The 19174-nt window shown below is 39.2% G+C and overlaps 1 protein-coding gene and 1 long non-coding RNA gene across 2 annotated transcripts; one reads left to right on the top strand and one right to left on the bottom strand.

The window, feature by feature from the left end:
* Window positions 1–958: 958 nt before the first annotated feature.
* On the bottom strand, window positions 959–19129 carry LOC130162961 (uncharacterized). Its single transcript, XR_008826327.1, has 3 exons — window positions 19041–19129; window positions 18179–18368; window positions 959–1345 (listed from the first exon to the last, which is right to left on the bottom strand). It is a non-coding gene; the product is annotated as an uncharacterized LOC130162961 (long non-coding RNA).
* Window positions 1341–12402, top strand: kcnj12a (potassium inwardly rectifying channel subfamily J member 12a). Its single transcript, XM_056366885.1, has 2 exons — window positions 1341–1577; window positions 7472–12402. The coding sequence occupies exon 2, from the start codon at window positions 7633–7635 to the stop codon at window positions 8932–8934; it is 1302 nt and encodes a 433-aa protein (XP_056222860.1). The 5' UTR covers window positions 1341–1577; window positions 7472–7632; the 3' UTR covers window positions 8935–12402.
* Window positions 19130–19174: the final 45 nt, after the last annotated feature.

The raw sequence follows: 19174 nt of genomic DNA, 5'->3' as shown, positions 1-19174 counted from the left end.
ACAACTGATGGCAAAAACCAGGGACACTGAAGAATTTTTCATAGGTGAAGCCATAGTGAAACATGTAGTCCTGTATGGTCAGTTTTCCTGGGAGACTTTATGTGTTGAACAGTGTTACGGAATACGATGAAACAAGAGAGCTGACTAATAGAGTGATTGGCATACTTCAATTTCAATTAGTCTGACACGGGAGCCCTGGTGCGGCCCAGACTGTCATATTGTCAAACACACATGCACATGGGCACACATACGCACATCCTCAGGTCAGTCGTTGCTGATTAGTTGTTGGTGACAAGTGTGAAAGGCATCACTCTGCACTGAGACACAGCACCCAGCAGCATGATACACTGATACACACTTTGAACTGCACGGCACACATATAGAGTCTTTCATTACAGCAACTGCAGGTCAAAAAGATCCAGGAAGATTTGCCCTGGTCATGTTGCAGCTGTGCAACAGTTAATATTCTCACCTGATGCTGCAAAGGGCAGGTGAATTTGGACTACTATAATAGAGGAGCTTTAATAAATCAGCTCTTTTCTATGAGGGTAAATGGTGGGATAAGCAGAGCAGATGGGCTCAAAAAGGCAGCAAACTCTGGGTTGTTAATTTTATGTGGGAAGTCATTGTGAAAGCCTTTCATCCTCATAATGTCGCTTGCATTTACTTTTGATTAACATGTGATCAAATACAATAGGGGATTGTCTGCTCGTGTTTTCACAATGATACGTCTGTGCATCAAGTTGCTGTCAACTGGTAGTGCCATGATGTGGGAGGGAGGGAGGGAGAGAGACAACAAGAGAGAGAAAGAGAGGAGGGGAGGAGAAAAGAGAGAGGGAGGGGGAGGGAAGGAGGGAGGCTGCAAATGGCAGCTTCTGTGACACCACGGGAGAGAGGAAGGGAGGGAGGGAGGGAAAGAGCGATCAAGAAATAGTCAGAGGGAGAGAGAGTGTGAGAGTGAGAAACACAGAGAGAGAGAGAGTGAGAGAGAGAGAGAGAGAGAGAGAGAGAGAACAGCAGTCCAAGTAGATCAGATTGCAAAAGATTGATAAAGAGAGCTATTCAGTTAATAAGCCGTGAGGGAGTATTGTACAGTTTTATGGGAAATGTGAAGGATAGACTTAATGTTAGTAAAGATGAAGGATGAGCAGAAGACCAGCTGAAGAAATTTCCTCAGAAGATGGAGATACAAAAACCTGAATTTTCACTGGGATAGTCCTCATTAAACGCGTCACACCTGTTTCGCACATCCAGCGCTGACTGAGCGGCGGCGGCGGCTTGGCCCAAGGTTCTGCTGTGATTCAGCCTGGTCACCGCTGCATTTCATCTGCGCTCGCAACAGCTCCTGAAAAAGAGAGAGACAAGAGATCAAGCAAGGATGAAGAAATTCAAAGGGGGTCTGTGCCTTGTGCTGAAGATGATGGAGTGGTTTTCTCCAGTATTAGAGTAACACACAAAGAAGGAGCAGCTGCGGCGGCAGATGCAGAGAATGCCTCAGTTTGGTTAACAGGGACACTTGGAGAGAAGATAAAAACCTTTTATGTCTGCAGGCTGGTGGAGGTCAGGTGGAAATAAAGGTAAGAGAAGGACAGAAAACTTCACCTCAAACTTGCAGCCTGATTGTCACATCAATATTTGTCACATGTCATTGGTCTGTAGTGTTATAAAAGTGTCAGTGGAAGACAATGTGCACTCTCAGGCATTCCCTGTAGAGCACATTCACAGTCATTGTTCTGCAATTCAATCAGACATCTAATTTTATATATATATATATATATATATATATAGGTGTGTGTGTGTGTGTGTGTGTGTATGTGTGTGCTTGTGTGTACACATATATTTAAAAGGTGTTGTTCAGAAAGAGCACATGAAATCATTTCAAATTATACTACAATAGTGAGTGATTGCAAAGGATTTATACCCAAAATTAATTATGAAGACTTTATTTATGCTCATCTTTTTGTCCAAGCTCATGTTGTCCCTATAAAAATGCTATAATTATTTGCTGGCTCGTCGGATGTAAATGTCAACTCCATGAATGAAAGTCCTCAATTTAACCAAATGTTTTTTTTGTTTTTTTTTAAATCAAATGTGTCGAAGTTCAGAGCTAAACGAAGGAAGCAGCACTGTCACAGATGATAAAAAATGCACGTTCACTGTAAATATCTTTTCTAGAGAAGGAAAGCGTTTCTGTAGAAAAAGTTTAACTATAAACTAAGGCTCTAATGCAAGTTTATTACCTTTAGTGTTAGATTTTGAACTGGGCAAGAAGGCCTTTCCTGTCGAAATCACAGAGTGATATTGACAGACTCCCATTTCCTAAAAGGATAAAACGCTCAAATGTAGCTAGAAGGTAGACAAAGTTAACAACAAGTAATTAGTTAAAACTAAAATTAAATCTGAAAATCGATTAAATCTGAGTCTACAAAAATGTGGCATTAGTGTCTATGTCATCTCGATCCATATCACAGCTTGTTCACTAAGACAGTAAAGCAGAGTGAGAGGATTTCAAAGCAATAAACTGCGTGACAACTGCACTGCTGAAAAGATCAAATAATCAATTATTCAGATGGCAGCAATTGAATTGTTGACAATCAATTGACAATCAATAACAGAATCATAATTGGAGTCATTTAAAAAAAAAAAAAATAGAATACCAAAACATTTTCTGGTGACAGCAGAATCACAAATCCAGTCGATGTAAAGAAATACTCATATTTCTGCATTACAACCTCCCAATTCAACTTAAACAAACAACCTTGGTAATAAACCCGCTGGTTAACACTTGAGCACTTTCCAGGCACATCATTTTGTGCCAGTTTTATATCAGATAACTAACAGCAGAATCTAATTTAGCATATTAATACTGGAGGACAGATATGGGCAGGTGTTAATGGATAAAATATTGCTTCAGGTACTCCACATTTCTCTCATTGCATAAAGAAATCACTGATGTGAGGGGACAAAAGAGGACGAAGAGGACGAAGAGAACAAATATTATGCAACATTGCCTGACAGTTCAATGACCTCATCCTGCTTTTCATCTCAGCTTAGCTCAGTTTGAATCACTTTGATTATCCAAAAGGGATATTTAGTCTGTAGTGGCACTAAGTTAAAACACAAAATACAACATATTCACAAAAATGATACAATATCATATCAAACACATGGAATACACCTTATATATCTACTTGTGGCTTAATGTATAACACTGAGGGAGACTGTATCAAAAAATAATATATCTAAGCTTGTGTGCTTTGACCAACAGGTGTCACTTAAAATTGGAAATTACAGAGTTCAGGTTTAATATGGGTGATTCAGCCTTTGTGAATGAGTACAAGTAATTAAAAAACTGCACAAATAAAGATCAAAAAAGCCCAGAGAGAAGCTCACATGTGGGAATGATCAATCAATGAGAACCAGGTGTTTGAAGGGTGGAAAAACTACAGGTGCAGCTAGCAAAAAACTACAGATTTTGTTCTGCTTGCATAGATTATACCAGCTGTTCTAACAATGTGAGAAGGTGACTCAGTTTTTTATGAACACTTCTCTCGACCACGTCTCTCAACAACCACCTGAGAAGGCATCCTGGGATGGCCTACATACCAAGTCTAACAGCCTCCAGGGTTGCTGTCTGGTTCTTATATTTGTACTGTCTTTGTCTCTTTGTCTAACAGTATTTGAAATAACAAAATGTCTGCAATTATTGTATTACATTTGTAAACAACAACAACAACAACAACAACAAAAAAAAGCTGTGAACTAGTTTGTATAAAATACTGCCAATCAGACAGCATCTCTGCATGGTGAAGTGGTGTTACTTTCTATAGGAAAATACCTGTAGGTCACTTGAGACGAGATGAGTTACGCGCGGTGAGCTATAGGAAAATACAATGACACCTGAGCCTCCACTCTTCCTTCACAATGGCCTTGGGAGGTGGGCCGGGATCGTAGTGGCTGAGCTCAGTTTCCTGCATGCTTGTCTTGAGATGAAGTACCCTCTCCCGCTCCACCTCATTGTTCCTCCCAATCCCCTCCATTATTTTTGCACATCCAATTATTCATTCTATTCATCCTAATCAGCTGCAAGCTTATCATCTCCCCTAGTAGCTCCTCTCAACTCCCCAAGAGGACACACAGCAGACTAGGTCACAAAAGGTTATTCGAGAAATTATTGGCAGTCGTGCAAATCACTTTTTGTGTCCCGCCTTATGAATCAAAGATGCATATTCTTTAGTTGGGGATATATTCCAAACTCCAAGTGTTTTCATAACAATACACTACTAAAGACCTCCCTTTGAGCTGTCATTTCATGCTGCTTGTAGTAAAAGATTTGCATGGTAGTGCCGCAGTGCTCTAGGAATTAACAACCAGTATTAAAGGCACAATCTGTGATCCCAATATAAAGAAAAAGGTCAAACAAAATTCAAAACACAGGATTAGAACGTGCTATCACTTCTTACTGGTTGACACGTCTCTCAGTACAAGGACAAATACACACTACACACTAAATACACACTACTACACACCTTCATAGCTGCAGTAAACTCATATTTAGTTGTTGTCTTTTGTTCATTCTTGTGTTTAAAAAAAAAGTTATTTATTGGTAATACCTGGTTCCAATCCTGTGTCTTGAATTGGGGGCGTGCGACTACCCTTTTGTTTAAATTTGCAAAAACACCAATTGTGTCATGACACGTTCATTTGCATTGCTAAAACACCACTCAAGCAAAAGCTCATGCGTTTGTCCATATGACCAGCTTTTCAATTACATGTGATTATATTCCACCTGTAAACACATATCCTGTTTAATTTGTAATATATTTGAATTAAGGCAATTAAGATTTATAGCTATTAAGCTGTCACATGCAGTTGCTAATCCAAGTCAAAGAGCTGGTGACAGAGATGAATATTTATCACTATGTAGACTTAAACCTTACATGTAAAACCTGTCAGAGAGACAACCAGATTTAAAGAAATGTCCATGTAGCTACAGCAAACGCTTTCTATTTAAACTCAATGGCGCCTACTGTATCTAATGACTCCAAGGACACAAGAGTGTTTTTACTTTCATTTGACCAATTCACTCGACACTTGACACTGCACGACTACAGTATGATATGGAGACTGCGCACCGTGTAGGGCTGCTCAGGTCATGCATGTAGTGTGGAGACAAAGATGTATAGTGTGAAATGCTGAGAGGGCGTTCAGGCTCAAGATTAATCTCAATTATATAACATACTCAGTGTGGTAACCATGTCAAACAACCAAGCCCACCTGCCACTACATGGATGAACCGAGGTGGATGGATGAACCAACACAAACCTGGTTAATTGAACTGTCTGTGTAAAAATCAAGCGCTAGACACAATTAGAAAGGATCAGACAATGCAGTTTGGTTTACATAATAACAGATTTACATATCTGAAGGAGTGGTAGGAACACTATTTTTAGCATTTTCAGCTGTACTCTTTTGGGAATGCAGTGTGATATTGTGTAAAGGCAAAAAGAGCCTTTGGAAGTATAAAAATAGAACATAACATTTAGATACAGTATGTTTTCCTGATACAGATATGCGTTTGACCCCTAAAGGACAAATTTAGGATTGTGCATGAGGTAACCTGAATGCAGATCAGGAGAACTTCCACCTGAAAGAGTGTGAGTGAAGAGGGAATTAGTGTGAGTGTGCAGCAGACGGCAGGGCACCTGGGATTTGGGAGCGCACATGAGTGAACTATCAAGTCTTTAGGGCCCAAATCAGGCAGGCGGACACAGAACGGATGTGGCCAGGCGATAAAAGCTGTCTGCACCCAGAGGGGCCTCAGTCCACTTCCCATGGGTAAAACTCCTTGACCCTGAGGCTCAACATCCAGCACAGTGGCCATGTTATCTGCTGCCTGACCGAGACAATCATTTGTCAGCCGTACTGACACATAACATTTTGACACATACACTATGAGTATGTGTCAAAAGTAAGTGTGTTGCATGTCTAATCTTGTAATATTGTTGTAGGCTTGAGTTTCAGTATGTAATTACAATGAATATGTCATACATAGACAAATCAGCTACCTACTTGTATGGAGTACCATGGGAAGGTGCTATAAATTCACCGCATCCTCATAACATGATTAATAATACGACAAATTGTACAGAATGGGGTCAAATACATCGTCCCCCTCTCTCCATCCCTATACGCAGCATCTGGAATTTCATGTCCACGCAATCAATGGTACACAGTTCCCTTAGGAGTTTGAATACACACACAAATAAACCCCCTCTACTCCCCTAACAAAAGTATTGTACTGAAAGGACTATGGCAAATTTAGGCCACAAAGGAACAGATAGAGGCGCCGCAGCTTGTCTGTTGGATGTGTGATGACTGCATGGCACGCTGCTGATAAACTATAAATACGACGTGCTGAAAACTAATGTGATCGCTTTCCCTATCACTGGTAGGCCTAAAATATGTCAAGCATCCTCATTTTATAAAACACCCAACATGATACAAGCAGTTACTCTCACATCGGTCTTTTATTTTTTTTTCATTACATAATAATAAACATCTGGTAGGTGATGACTTAGTTTATCTCCACTGCCATCCTTCTTTATAATTTGAAAGAGAAAAGCAGAGGAAATGCCATGTGACAGAAGTGGATCTGCTGTGAGGCCAGCTCTTCACTTACCCAGCCGACATCAAAAGACATGAGGACCCTTCAGTGAGGGCCAATTGGATTTTGAGTCTTGATGTTTAAAGAGAGCAAGATGGCGGGGAGAGGGTGTGTGAAGTAACTAAAGAAACTGTTATTATGGATACTAACACTATAAACCTTGTACTGGGAAAGAAGTATAAACCATAACAATGTAAACATACTGTTAAACCTTATTGCTATGATCAATTATTTCCTATTACATTTACTATCAGTTAGATTTGTGTTAGGATAAACTCAACAGAAGCTGCACTCTAGTTCACGTGGACATTAGTTAATGGGAGAACTTATAATAAACAATGGTCACACAAATAAAGTAATACATGAGAAACGTGATAAAATAGTAATTCATTCATTTGAAATGTATTGAGAGAAACTGCTGAAAAATAGATGTCAGTACATATCAAAAATCAAAACCAGGTTAATCTGGTGCAGGTTAATCTGGTGTATCGGCCCAGTATAAATGCATTTAATCCACATAAGAAGAAGATAAAAAACTGTTAGTGATAATGTTGAATTGGTCATTTCGGCTCTAACACACAGACGGTTCATTCAGTGTAATAACCTATTAATATCAGGAGCCTTCTTTTTGGGCCAGTTATAAAAATCTGTTTTGAGTATTACTTATGTAACAATGTTTTGCCATTCAGTCTCTAAAAGCTTTCATAGTTCGCTCTTTAGTGATGTTTCATACACAGGTATGGTGGTTTGACCATTATGTCACAGAAAGATGCTCATATTCTTCTCTCCTGACACACTCTACAGGGATTGGATTAAAGCACAAGGCTCCCAACCCAGCTCCCTGTCTATGACTCACTAAAATGCAGCTTAGCCAGTGATCAAGCTGTGAGGGGCCACGATCACACACTGGGACTGCAGGCCTGCCCTTCTGCTCTGACCCTGCAGCTGGAGGTGCCGCCGGGAGCATGAGTGTGGGAAGGATCAATCGCTACAGCATTGTGTCATCAGAGGAAGAGGGTCTCCGCCTCACTACCATGCATGGCATGAACGGCTTTGGCAATGGCAAGATCCACACACGCCGCAAGTGCCGCAACCGCTTCGTCAAAAAGAATGGCCAGTGCAATGTGCAGTTTGCCAATATGGACGACAAGTCACAACGCTACATGGCTGATATCTTCACCACATGTGTTGATATTCGCTGGCGATGGATGCTGGTAGTCTTCACACTTGTGTTTGTTCTCTCCTGGCTGGCCTTCGGCTTAGCCTTTTGGGTCATTGCTTTGCTGCATGGCGATCTGGATAACCCAGCCGGAGATGACAACTTCACTCCATGTGTCCTACAAGTCAATGGATTCGTGGCTGCCTTTCTATTCTCCATTGAAACACAGTCTACCATAGGTTATGGCTACCGCTGTGTGACTGAGGAGTGCCCAGTGGCTGTCTTTATGGTGGTCTTCCAGTCCATAGTGGGCTGCATCATTGACTGTTTCATGATTGGCGCCATCATGGCCAAGATGGCGAGGCCTAAGAAGCGAGCGCAAACACTGTTGTTTAGCCACAATGCGGTAATTGCCATGCGGGATGGAAAGCTGTGCCTCATGTGGAGGGTAGGGAATCTTCGCAAGAGCCACATTGTTGAGGCGCATGTCAGGGCACAGCTCATCAAACCTCGGATCACAGATGAGGGGGAATATATTCCTCTAGACCAGATAGACATTAATGTGGGCTTTGATAAAGGCTTGGACAGGATTTTCTTGGTTTCACCCATCACTATTCTTCATGAGATAGATGAGGAGAGCCCCCTTTTTGGGATCAGCAAACAGGACTTGGAGACAGCAGACTTTGAGATTGTCGTCATCTTGGAGGGGATGGTTGAAGCAACCGCCATGACCACGCAAGCTCGCAGCTCCTACTTGGCCTCTGAGATCCTTTGGGGTCACCGGTTCGAGCCAGTCTTGTTTGAGGAGAAGAACCTGTACAAGGTGGATTACTCTCACTTTCACAAAACCTACGAGGTGCCGTCCACCCCCCGCTGCAGTGCCAAGGACATGGTGGAGAACAAGTTCCTAGTCCCCAGCTCTAACTCCTTCTGTTACGAAAATGAGCTGGCCTTCCTAAACCGCGATGATGAGGAGGAGGATGTAGGTGGTGGGAGCAGGGCACTGGCGAACCTCAGTCCAGACCGGAACAGCCGACATGAGTTTGAACGCTTACAAGCCACCAGGGCACTGGATCAAAGGTCATATCGTAGAGAGTCGGAAATATGACCTCTACCCATGACCCTGGGTTAACTTTCAATAATCTTATCCAAGGGTAATAATGCAGAACAATGCAAAGTGCCATAGGAAAAGCTGACTACTGTGAAAGATTGGAAAAGAAATAGGACGACAATAAAAGGGACTTATCTGGAAGGAAAGGGGGAAAGCAAGAGTACACAGCTTAGAAATTGTGGTGAGGAATGTCTACAATCAAGGAAAAGGCTAGAGAAAGACCTTCTTCCTTCATGGAAACTTGAATCTTTTTTCACATGGTCATTTTGAGTTAAGAGTGTTCAATGATAGAGCATCAAAAACTATTATGACAGAACCTTGTAATCAAATTTTAGGTGTAAATACATTACTTAGGTAAGTTATGTTTTGTGTGCAGTATCAGTTTCCAAAAGCACCTCTAAAAAATTAGAAGTTGCTATTTCAACTTGTTCTTGGGCACAAATAACAGTGTTACAAGGCTTCTCTTAAGCTCTCCTTGCATTGCTGTAATTTGCTGGACCTGCGTTCAGTGACACGTTGAAAATTCATGCACTGTAGAATTCAGATGCAATGAGCCATGACAAAACATCTGACCATGAGCCACTTAGAACAACATAATTCAACACCTTCATTTTGGTATTGATGTGATCCCAAAATCTACCAATATAGGGAGAATAGGCTAAATTAATTGCACTATAAAGAACATGAAGGAATATGTTGAACAGATATATAACTGTATAGAGAAACACTATTTATATAATCTCTTAATGCCTCATATTTTAATCTTCTCTTAAAAACAAACATCTTACAAGCCACTAACATCATACTTTGGCTGTACTAGCCTATAAATATTGCTAAGTAGTCAGGTAAAGTAAAACTAAAGCACAAATAGTGGACAACCAACTTAAACAAACATTTTGTAGTTTCACAAAATTTCATTTTTGCAAGATACATGATGCAATATTCAGGTCTGCATTGATCAAATTGATAAATAAATAACAGCAATTTGTACTTTGTAACCCCACTAAGAAATGCACCTTAAAGTCTACCTTTACTTTCACAACTTGAAAAATAAACTAAGGTAAACTAAAACCTGTATGTTAGCAGTATTTAAAAAGTTTTCTTCCATTTCATTTGGAAATTAAGACTGTAACATCTGGCATAAATTGATCACAATTTGTTTCTGTTCTCTTTAAAAATGAATCTATGCATATTGTTAAATGTATCAGGGGATAAGAATTGAGTTCTGGGTGAGATGAAATTATGTATTGACATTGCTTTAGTAAATGCCTAATGCTTAGAAAAACAGCCTTTAAAAAAAATAAACCCAATTTCCCAATAGTAGCTGTTTACATTTATCTAATCTATTTGACAAGAGATAAACTTAAATATATTTAAAAATTTTCAATTTTCATTTTCCTGATGCATTTCTTTCTGATGCCAGAGAGTTGCCCTATCATCAAGCTGAATTCGAAATGTAAGGCCTGGGTGTTTCTAAGCACCCAACAAACATCCACTTCAAATGCTAAACAAACAAGTGCCATAAGGGCAGAAGTGTCCACAGCACTATGCACGATATGGTAATTAGGTTTTCCAAACATATAAGCCAATTTACAGTAACTGGGCCTACATTTCTATTCATTTAACATCAACAGTGAGTAAATTTAGCTACTCTCTATAATGTTAATGACAGAGTTAGTCTGTTTCTAATTTTACCTGGGTTATAGACAAGACAAGATATTATTCAATTATTATATGACAAATGTATCCTTTAACGAGTAAAATGAATGGGCCCAACACTATGTTATGGCTAAAAACCTGTTATTACTGTCATTCCTGTCCAAACATATACATGAGCAAAAGCACTGCAAAGACAAAATCACTCACTCCTTTCTCCCTCCTCATATTGATCCCTCTGGCATTTACAAACATCACACACTGTAGACATCTAAATGCATTTCTAGCAATATGCTAACATGGTGAATTACGACACTGGACCAAGGTCTGAATGGAAGCAATAAACACTGAAGCACATCTTTCGGAATAATTTTAGTAAGCATATTCTTAATGTTTCTCTTGTAATACAGTGAACAAGCATATTTATAACTCTTGATTCACAGATAACAAGTGAACGTAATGGTGTGAGGAGAATGACCCTACGTTTTTTTGTTTTTATTGTACTTGTATGCATATGATTTCTTTGTGCAGATGTTTAACTCAGATTTGATACCAAAGTAATGGAGTGTAGCTGAGACCCAAGTTTTAAAGTGATTGTTCTTAAGGTAATCTAAAAACAGTTTAGACTGATATTGAAAAATGGGTAGTCATATGCCAAAAAGGTGTCTGAATCCCCAGTTTGTAAATGGTCTCTTTACAGATTTCGTTCCTCATTAATTAAAGCAAATTCCTGTTCAATCAAAACTCAAAACAAAATCGATTAAAACTTAAAGTTGTATTTATAGATTCAATCATTTGCTATCACTATATACAGTAGTTTAAGAGACAAAATTATAATGCATGACAACTTTTTTTCTTCGGCATGGACAATAGAATTTTAAAATGATCCTTTATTCCCTCCTGAAACAATTTCAGTTAACTTTCGCACATAAAACTTTATATATGTGTAAAGATGGCAACCTACTGGATGTGGTGAAAATCTACGACATGAAAACAAAGAGGAGAACCATAAAATGGTTGTTATGTTGGTCACAATGACTAATATTTTCCTAATAGTCATTTAACTCTAGCAGTATGTTTGACTCTATGATATCCCTTGGTTATATGTTGCTTTTTTAGAGTATTGTAGGATGTAATAAAATTTGTCTAATAAGTGAAGCGTTCTTTACCCAACCCTAAACATTTATTATGCTCATTGCCTTCTGAGAAGGTTCTATACACTGATGTGTGAAGCCTCTGCACCTACTCACAAAATTTCAGTGGTAAAAAAAAAAGGTGAAGCGTCATCAGCTTCTATGCTGCATCACTGAAATGCATAGTTTAATCATTTCTTTTTGTTTTATTTCAGAGATTGTTTTAACTTTGATGTTGCCCACCTGAGCCCTTAAAAAAGAAACACATAAAAGTTTTAGACAAATAGGTTTATAGTGTAAAAAAAACATAGTAACATTATAAAAATTATAATAGGGAGCAGTCAGGCTGAACAAACCTGCTTATTTTTATACAAAGTTCTTTTTGATAGAATATAGCAATCAATATTTATCTGTTTTTATCAGAGTAATACAATGGAATCACTATTGAGAGGCAACAATTTGATTCTTGTCTCAGTTTTCAATGATTTAATTTCTGTTGTTTCATTTCAGCACAGATGCTCATGATTAAACAGGTATTTCTCTTAAAGGGATGATTGGAAAAACCTTTGACCTCTGTAGAAGTCTTCCTATGTCCAGCGAAATGTCTACTGGGCTTTTGAGTTTAATTTAAAGTCATTTAAATTATTCAATTAAAAACTAATTGTGAAAAAAAGATGGGTTTTATCTCTTTTGTTGAAAGCGGTCCACAAGGCTGAGCTGTATTGAAATGTAAAATCCAATACAAACTGCGGACTAATCAATGGATGAAGTGGTAGCTGAGGTAATACATCAACATGAAGGGTGGTTTGAGATGAGAGATCAAGATTCATGTCACCACAGTCAGATGATTCCCCAGTCTTGGGCCAATTATTCAAGAAGGCTCATCAATTAATCACTGTGACACACAAACAACCAGCAGGGCCAGGGGCCTTTTGGCCCTGCTGAACTGGGCGAGAGGCCTGCAGCTGACTTTGTCAGATCAATGGGGAAACAACACATTATTACCCTACTACCTCAGACCTGAGGAAATCTTAATAGTTTTTAGTTTTAGATTTCACAGTTTTTTCACTGAAGACGTTTTGACAAGTCACAGTAATAACAGCATCAGTGTAAATAATAAAATCAATAATGCCTGAATTCCATGTAGCTGCTTCAGTTTCAGGGTCCTGGTGATGTGCATGCTGGCTCACTATCACACTGTCATGGCTTCCTGAGACAGAATGGAGCCGTCACTGATGTCACTACTAACATCTGTGTATTTCTCACTATGACAAGTCAAATATCTGCTGTGAAAAAGGCCTATTGTATTGTAACTGCACATTAGGTTCTCTTGTAAGTTAAAGGTTCATCACGGTTTTGCAGACCTTAACCAACACTGGATATTTTAGGCCTGTACAATCTATGGTATTTGAAAGATAAAAAATATGATATATAATATGTACTTTTTAAAACAAACACATTATTGAAAAGACTGTCTTTGTTATGGGTCGCTTAAATTTGGATAAACGTCACCAAGAACTGTAGCACGTGGGAAATTAACTTGTCAGTTTTCTCTGGCTGGCAACCAAGCAAGAAAATAAGCTTTGAATTTCTGTACTGCAGTGTCTTGTAACCTAAAGGCCAACATACACTGATACCTCTCTATGATAAACTGATAAACTGATGATCGATCGATATTATTGGCTGAGCTGATTCATCAGTTGATCTCCACAGTTAAGTAATTTGGTTTTCAAGTACAATATAATTTAGGATTGGAATAATCTCATCATGCAGTTTATGATTAAAAGGGTATTTGTTACGTAAACTTGGATGACCTAAAAGGCATAACAGTCACACTGCTGCTGCCTGCTTGTTTAACTACATTCTCATTCAAATGAAAAATAATGAAAGGATTTCATTTATATTTTTGTGGAGAACAACACATTGCACGCAGCATGGAACGCAATGACAACAAACAATCAATCAAAGCAAAAATGTTGATATGAAAGATAAAGAGGAGATAAACATGTACATGAAATATCAATGGTAACTCAGGGCCTCCTTAGAGTAAATAGTTGAAAGAGTTATGCAAGTACTCATGCTTGCTAGTGCAAAGCCGTCATCAACACCAATGAACAAATTTTTAACCGGTGATGAATAATCTTGGATTCTTTGCACGAGATCTGAGGCCATCAGTTCTTTCTAAATAATTCAGGTTGGGGTGATTAAGTCACCCACAGTGAGTGACAGATGTAGGATTAACGTGCTGGCCACTGGTTGTGCTGAGCTCAGGCGTTGGGTCTCAGCACTAACTGACACTGGGATCACAGAGGCTATGCTGGAAGCTTTTGCCAAGTTTGATTATGTAACATGGCCTGGGCAGGGTATGTCAGGCTTTGTGTGGCTTGGTAACATAGACATAGTGTAAGTGAGGCTTTCAGGATTAGTGGTGGACAGTGTTAATGAATGCCTAATGCATGGAAGCATTATAGATTTTTTTTTTTCATCAGTGTAACATGGATTGCAGGACTCAGAATTTGACTTGACTCTGAAAGTTAGCCATCTTTTGATAGCTGTGATGTCAAACTGGTAATGTCATAGTAGGATTAGATGCCAAGAGGTTCTGGATAATTAAGGGCATGTTGGGATAAACTGCCCTGCAAGTGAGATGGTTGCTATATAATCCCAAACACATGGCATACAGATGGGATGAGTATATAGCCTATTGGGATGGGTAGGCTATGACTTCAGTTACTATAATAGTCCTCAACAGGTAGAATCCCATAGTAGTCTTTTTGGGCATCCATGTGTTCGTGTCCACTCTACGTCAAAATTTATCTTTAGATAAGATGTAGAGAATTAAATGCAAAAATGCATGAAAAGGAAATTTTTCACATACAGTACGTATACCAGCTATTTCTACCAACCCCTCGGGCTGAAAATGGTTCAATTCAATAATGGTTTGTAAACAGTTGTTTGCTTCTATAGAGCTATGAATTCCACTGGTGCACCAGCCTCTCCCTTCACACTCACAGCTCCTGCAAATAAAACCTATTAATTACCATATGGAGGCTGTTGCCACGAAACCCGCTGGCCAAAAAAAAAAAAAACGTGCAGCTGGGGAACAAACCAGACACAACCTCAACAGAGACCAACACTTCCAATTATGGATACTGTAATTTGGTTTTATACAGACAGACAGACAGACAGACAGGCAGACAGACAGACAGACAGACAGACAGACAGACAGATAGACACATAGACAGACACACAGATAGATAGATAGATAGATAGATAGATAGATAGATAGATAGATAGATAGATAGATAGATAGATAGATAGATAGATAGATAGATAGATAGATAGATAGATTTTGATGATTTTTTCCTATGTCTTCATGAAATTCTGTCTAAATTACGAAACAGTAGACACCCAGGATCCCTTGGGAATGTCCCTTCTGTGATTCCCAGGGAACAGTTGATTAAGCCAGCTGGGGCCTGGACTCACACATTTGTTCACATGATATAAAACAAAAACTTTTACACCTACTGAAGACTTCTGGAGAAAGTTAAAGGATGTGAAAAGATGCAAGAAAGTGGCCTTGCCAGGCTCCCTGCCAGGCAGCCCATATAGACTAGTTATAATTAATGCTGGAACAAACTCCCTGTAGCCTGGACTCTTGATGACAGTAAAATGAGGGGAAATCGTGTTGAAGGGGCTATATAAAGCTCTACAGTGTCAAGCCGTATGTGGCTCTGTGGCCAATACTTTCACTGGTAAAAGTACTCCCTGTTCGTTCCTGTGATAGTATCACTCATCAAGGCTACTAACTGGATGTCTGGGGTTTATGTTAACATAACTGCGCCGTTCCTGCCTTGAGAATATTACCCACTACAGAAGAATGTATATACATGAATACATAAGCCAGTGAGTTACAAATGGATAATATAGTATATTTTTAGGTCACCAGATGTAGATAAAAGTAATCACATCAAGAACTCAATAGTTATAAAATATAAATAACAAATTATGCCAGAAAGAAAAGACTGAGACAAAGATTTCCACTGGCATGGTATTAATAGAAACTAGAATTAACAACAAGTGAGTGATACATAGTGCTGTATTAGGAGATTAGTGATTGGTACACACTGAAGCATAAATCAAGTTATTCTATAAAGAGATACTGACTATGTGTTTTTAAAGAGAGATTTCACAACAGAATGCTTGCCAACACACAGGCTTGAGTCAGAAAACTGAAAACGAAAGTGTTGCTGAGTTGATAAAAAGTACAAATGGATCCTTCTGAGGTCCTCAAGTGTGATGTGAATTTATCCAATGACTGAGACATGTTTTGTAGTCTGTTGGCCAAATGGAACAGACACGACAGCCCTGTCCTACTACCCACGCTTCTCATCTTGTGTAATAAGCCAAGAGCCCAGTGGGGTGGCCCATTAGCTGTCAACGATGCCCAAGTACACATCAAAAAACTGCAAATGTAAACAGGATTTTTAAAAACACAGAGGGTGACCCTCAGTTGATGACATCATCCTATCACTCACTTTAGTAAATATATGGGTCTTTTTAGAGAAGAAGACACTTGAACAGAACAAAGCCTTCATTAATGTTATTTGTAACACCTGTGCTTTTTCTCCTGTGAAAAGTCTAAATGTCTGCCATGAAAACAGCCTTCTGTTCTTGGTCATCTAAAACTGTTCCACACTGTCATTATCTCATCCTGCTGATGAGAATCGGTAAACTTGCTGAAGGCCTGGCACACCCACACAGTCTCTTTTATTTAGACCTCTGCACCATATGTCACCAAACTCTAAGGAAACAAACAGAAAGGTATGAGACACGTCAATAGAGTCTTTAGATGGCAGACATTTTGACTTATCGAAGCAGGGAAAGCACAGGTGTAATTAATAACATTAATTATGGCTGTAGGTGAGCTAGTTCCAGGGTTTGGTACTGTATGTGTCGGCTTACTGGATAGGCTTTGTGGGACACTTAATTAAACAATGCAGTTGTTAATGTTTGTGGCTCTTGTTATGATAAGTCAAAATGTCTATTGTGAAAAAGCTCTATCAAGCGCAGACTGTGCAGGACCACCAACTCCTGAAAACGGGTCTAATCAAGCACAATAACTGAAAACACCTGTGTGAGTGACTTAATGTTGTATAGTTTCTTAAGAACTGCAAAAACAACTGATAAACATTATACCAGATATCAGATATACCAGAGAAATCTGAAATTTTGATAGATACAGTTGATTTGTTGCAACCAAAATTGCCCTCTCTAGCTTTGACATGAGATGTTTGAAACCAAATGTTTATGTCTTCTCTATTATTTTAATAGTCGGTGGCTCCCATGTTGACTGCGTCCTCCCCTGACAGCGCTGTAATACAGAGGTCTAACCTGAGAAAGGGACAGTGTGTAGCATTAAACATGGCGACACATGTGCCTTATCTTCTCCCAGTCACAGTAGGTGCCTCTAGTCTATCCTGATTCATGATGCAACATGAATGGAGAACCCGAGGGGACATGAAGGGGCCACTCTCATTTCCTGGCTCTCAACCCTTGGTAATTACCTCTGTGTGCCCAAAGGCCTTCAGTGTGTTTTAGATAAAGAGAGAAAGAAAGAGGAATACAGGGAAGTTGTGTAGAAAAAAACAAAATACCCTTACTGTAACAGATACACAGTTCAGTTTGATAACAACCCAGAGGCACAAGCCATGATATATTAGTTATATTTACTTGGATATCCTCTTATGCATCTCTGTGCAAACCATACTGTATGTTTTATGCATCAGTTGCCAATTTCCCCAAATTAATTTGATACATAGTTTACACAAAAATACAATAAATACAATCCACATATAGTTTCAGGGTTATTTGCTGAGGTTTGAAGATAGCAGCTGTTCTTCAGCCCAACACAATGGAGCTCAGAGGTATTTTGTGGGGCTCAAAGTAACTGTAAAATTACATATGAAAAACTGATCTCCATCCAAATAATAATAATGAAAATCAACAGAACATGTGGTGAACAATGTTTTCCTTCTGGATTAAGTTAGACAACTGGTGAATATACACTTCTGCAAAAAGTAAGCTTTAATTAAAAAGTATTCACACTGAGGTAATTTTGGGCGACTTTGAGTACCACAAACCAAATGCCAGTGAGCATGGTTTTACTGGGACAAGTCAATAGCTTCAAACTTAAGCAATTCACACAGTCACACAGAAGAAAACTGGGAGTCAGCAAAACTGGGTCTGTCCCAACAGTGAAGTCATGAGAACAGACACAGAGCTGCGACTACAGTCTCTCTGGTGTTCCCAGGGGTAGACTCAAATCTGTCAGCGCCCTTCTCTAATGCATCTCTCAGTAGAAAGAAACGTGGATAGGATCCTTCTCCCCAAATACCCCTCCACACACACATACACCCCACACCCTCGTCACAACTCCAACCCCAGCCTACCTAGACTATGCCAACATGCATGGATCATCTCTTGCTGGCTGGCACTGCTCTGTCCCAGGACACAGACCTCACTCTAGCCAGGACAACATCTCCAGTGTCAAGCAGAATGAGGGTCTTTGTTGCTGTAGATTCAATACAGGACCTCACTTGCAGGGGTAGTTGGGTAGTTTTGATATGGAGAACAGTATCCCTTTTAACAGAAGTGGAAATGTGACAGTTAGAAAAACCCTGCAGACCATGTTTGAATTGTTGTTTTTATATTAAAAAAACTTTCAGTATTGCTTTAAACTTTAAACTGCGGCATGTGGAGGCTTCTGTTGTGAATAACTAGGTTCGTCTTTTCACTAATAGGCTACTGTTTTTTAATCCTCTCAATAAAGAAACCATTCCCAAACTTGTGCATTACGTTCTGTTTCTAATTGATTGTTTTGAATGTTTTCAAGACAAATATTATTTTTTGCTTTTTCTCTCTACCTCAAATGTATGACATAATAAAAAATAAAAAAACTTGTTGAAAAAGATTGAACTGACACACAAAAAAGAAAGGGCAGTGAATCATCACACAATTGAATGGGGTGGTTACACAAGACAACAAAGCATTTCACTGTTGCCACTGAAACAAAAAATCGAAATAATTCACCTTATCAACTTTACCACACAACAGAACTCCACACTGTAATATTTACATTGCATGTATGAGCCAGCTAGGTAGCTGCTACAATGCGTTTTCTAAGTCCCTAGCGTTGATTAATGCTAAGTGTCAGTTGGCTCGGAAAAGGTTCCAGGTTCAAAGGTAATGTATTTGTATTTCTTCAGTTACTTTGGTGTTGTTTTAAACGACTGTGTTCGGCGTTAAGCTTACCTTTCTCTCTAGCCTTTCATGAACTGCTGAGCTCGGATTCTTTACTGTGTAAACTGCGACATCTTGTGATGCAGTTCAGTCATCACGCTGCCGTTCAGCCTTGAACGATTGGTCCCCTCTATAACCAATCAGCG

This window comes from Seriola aureovittata, chromosome 21 (assembly GCF_021018895.1).
Source record: "Seriola aureovittata isolate HTS-2021-v1 ecotype China chromosome 21, ASM2101889v1, whole genome shotgun sequence".
Classification (NCBI taxonomy): Eukaryota; Metazoa; Chordata; class Actinopteri; order Carangiformes; family Carangidae; genus Seriola; species Seriola aureovittata.
Note: the sequence above shows the minus strand (reverse complement) of the source record. Positions and strands in the feature narration are given on the sequence as shown.

What these genes read in the sequence shown, in the direction of transcription:
- kcnj12a (XM_056366885.1), top strand. Translation starts at nt 7,633, where the DNA reads ATGAGTGTGGGAAGGATCAATCGCTACAGCATTGTGTCATCAGAGGAA.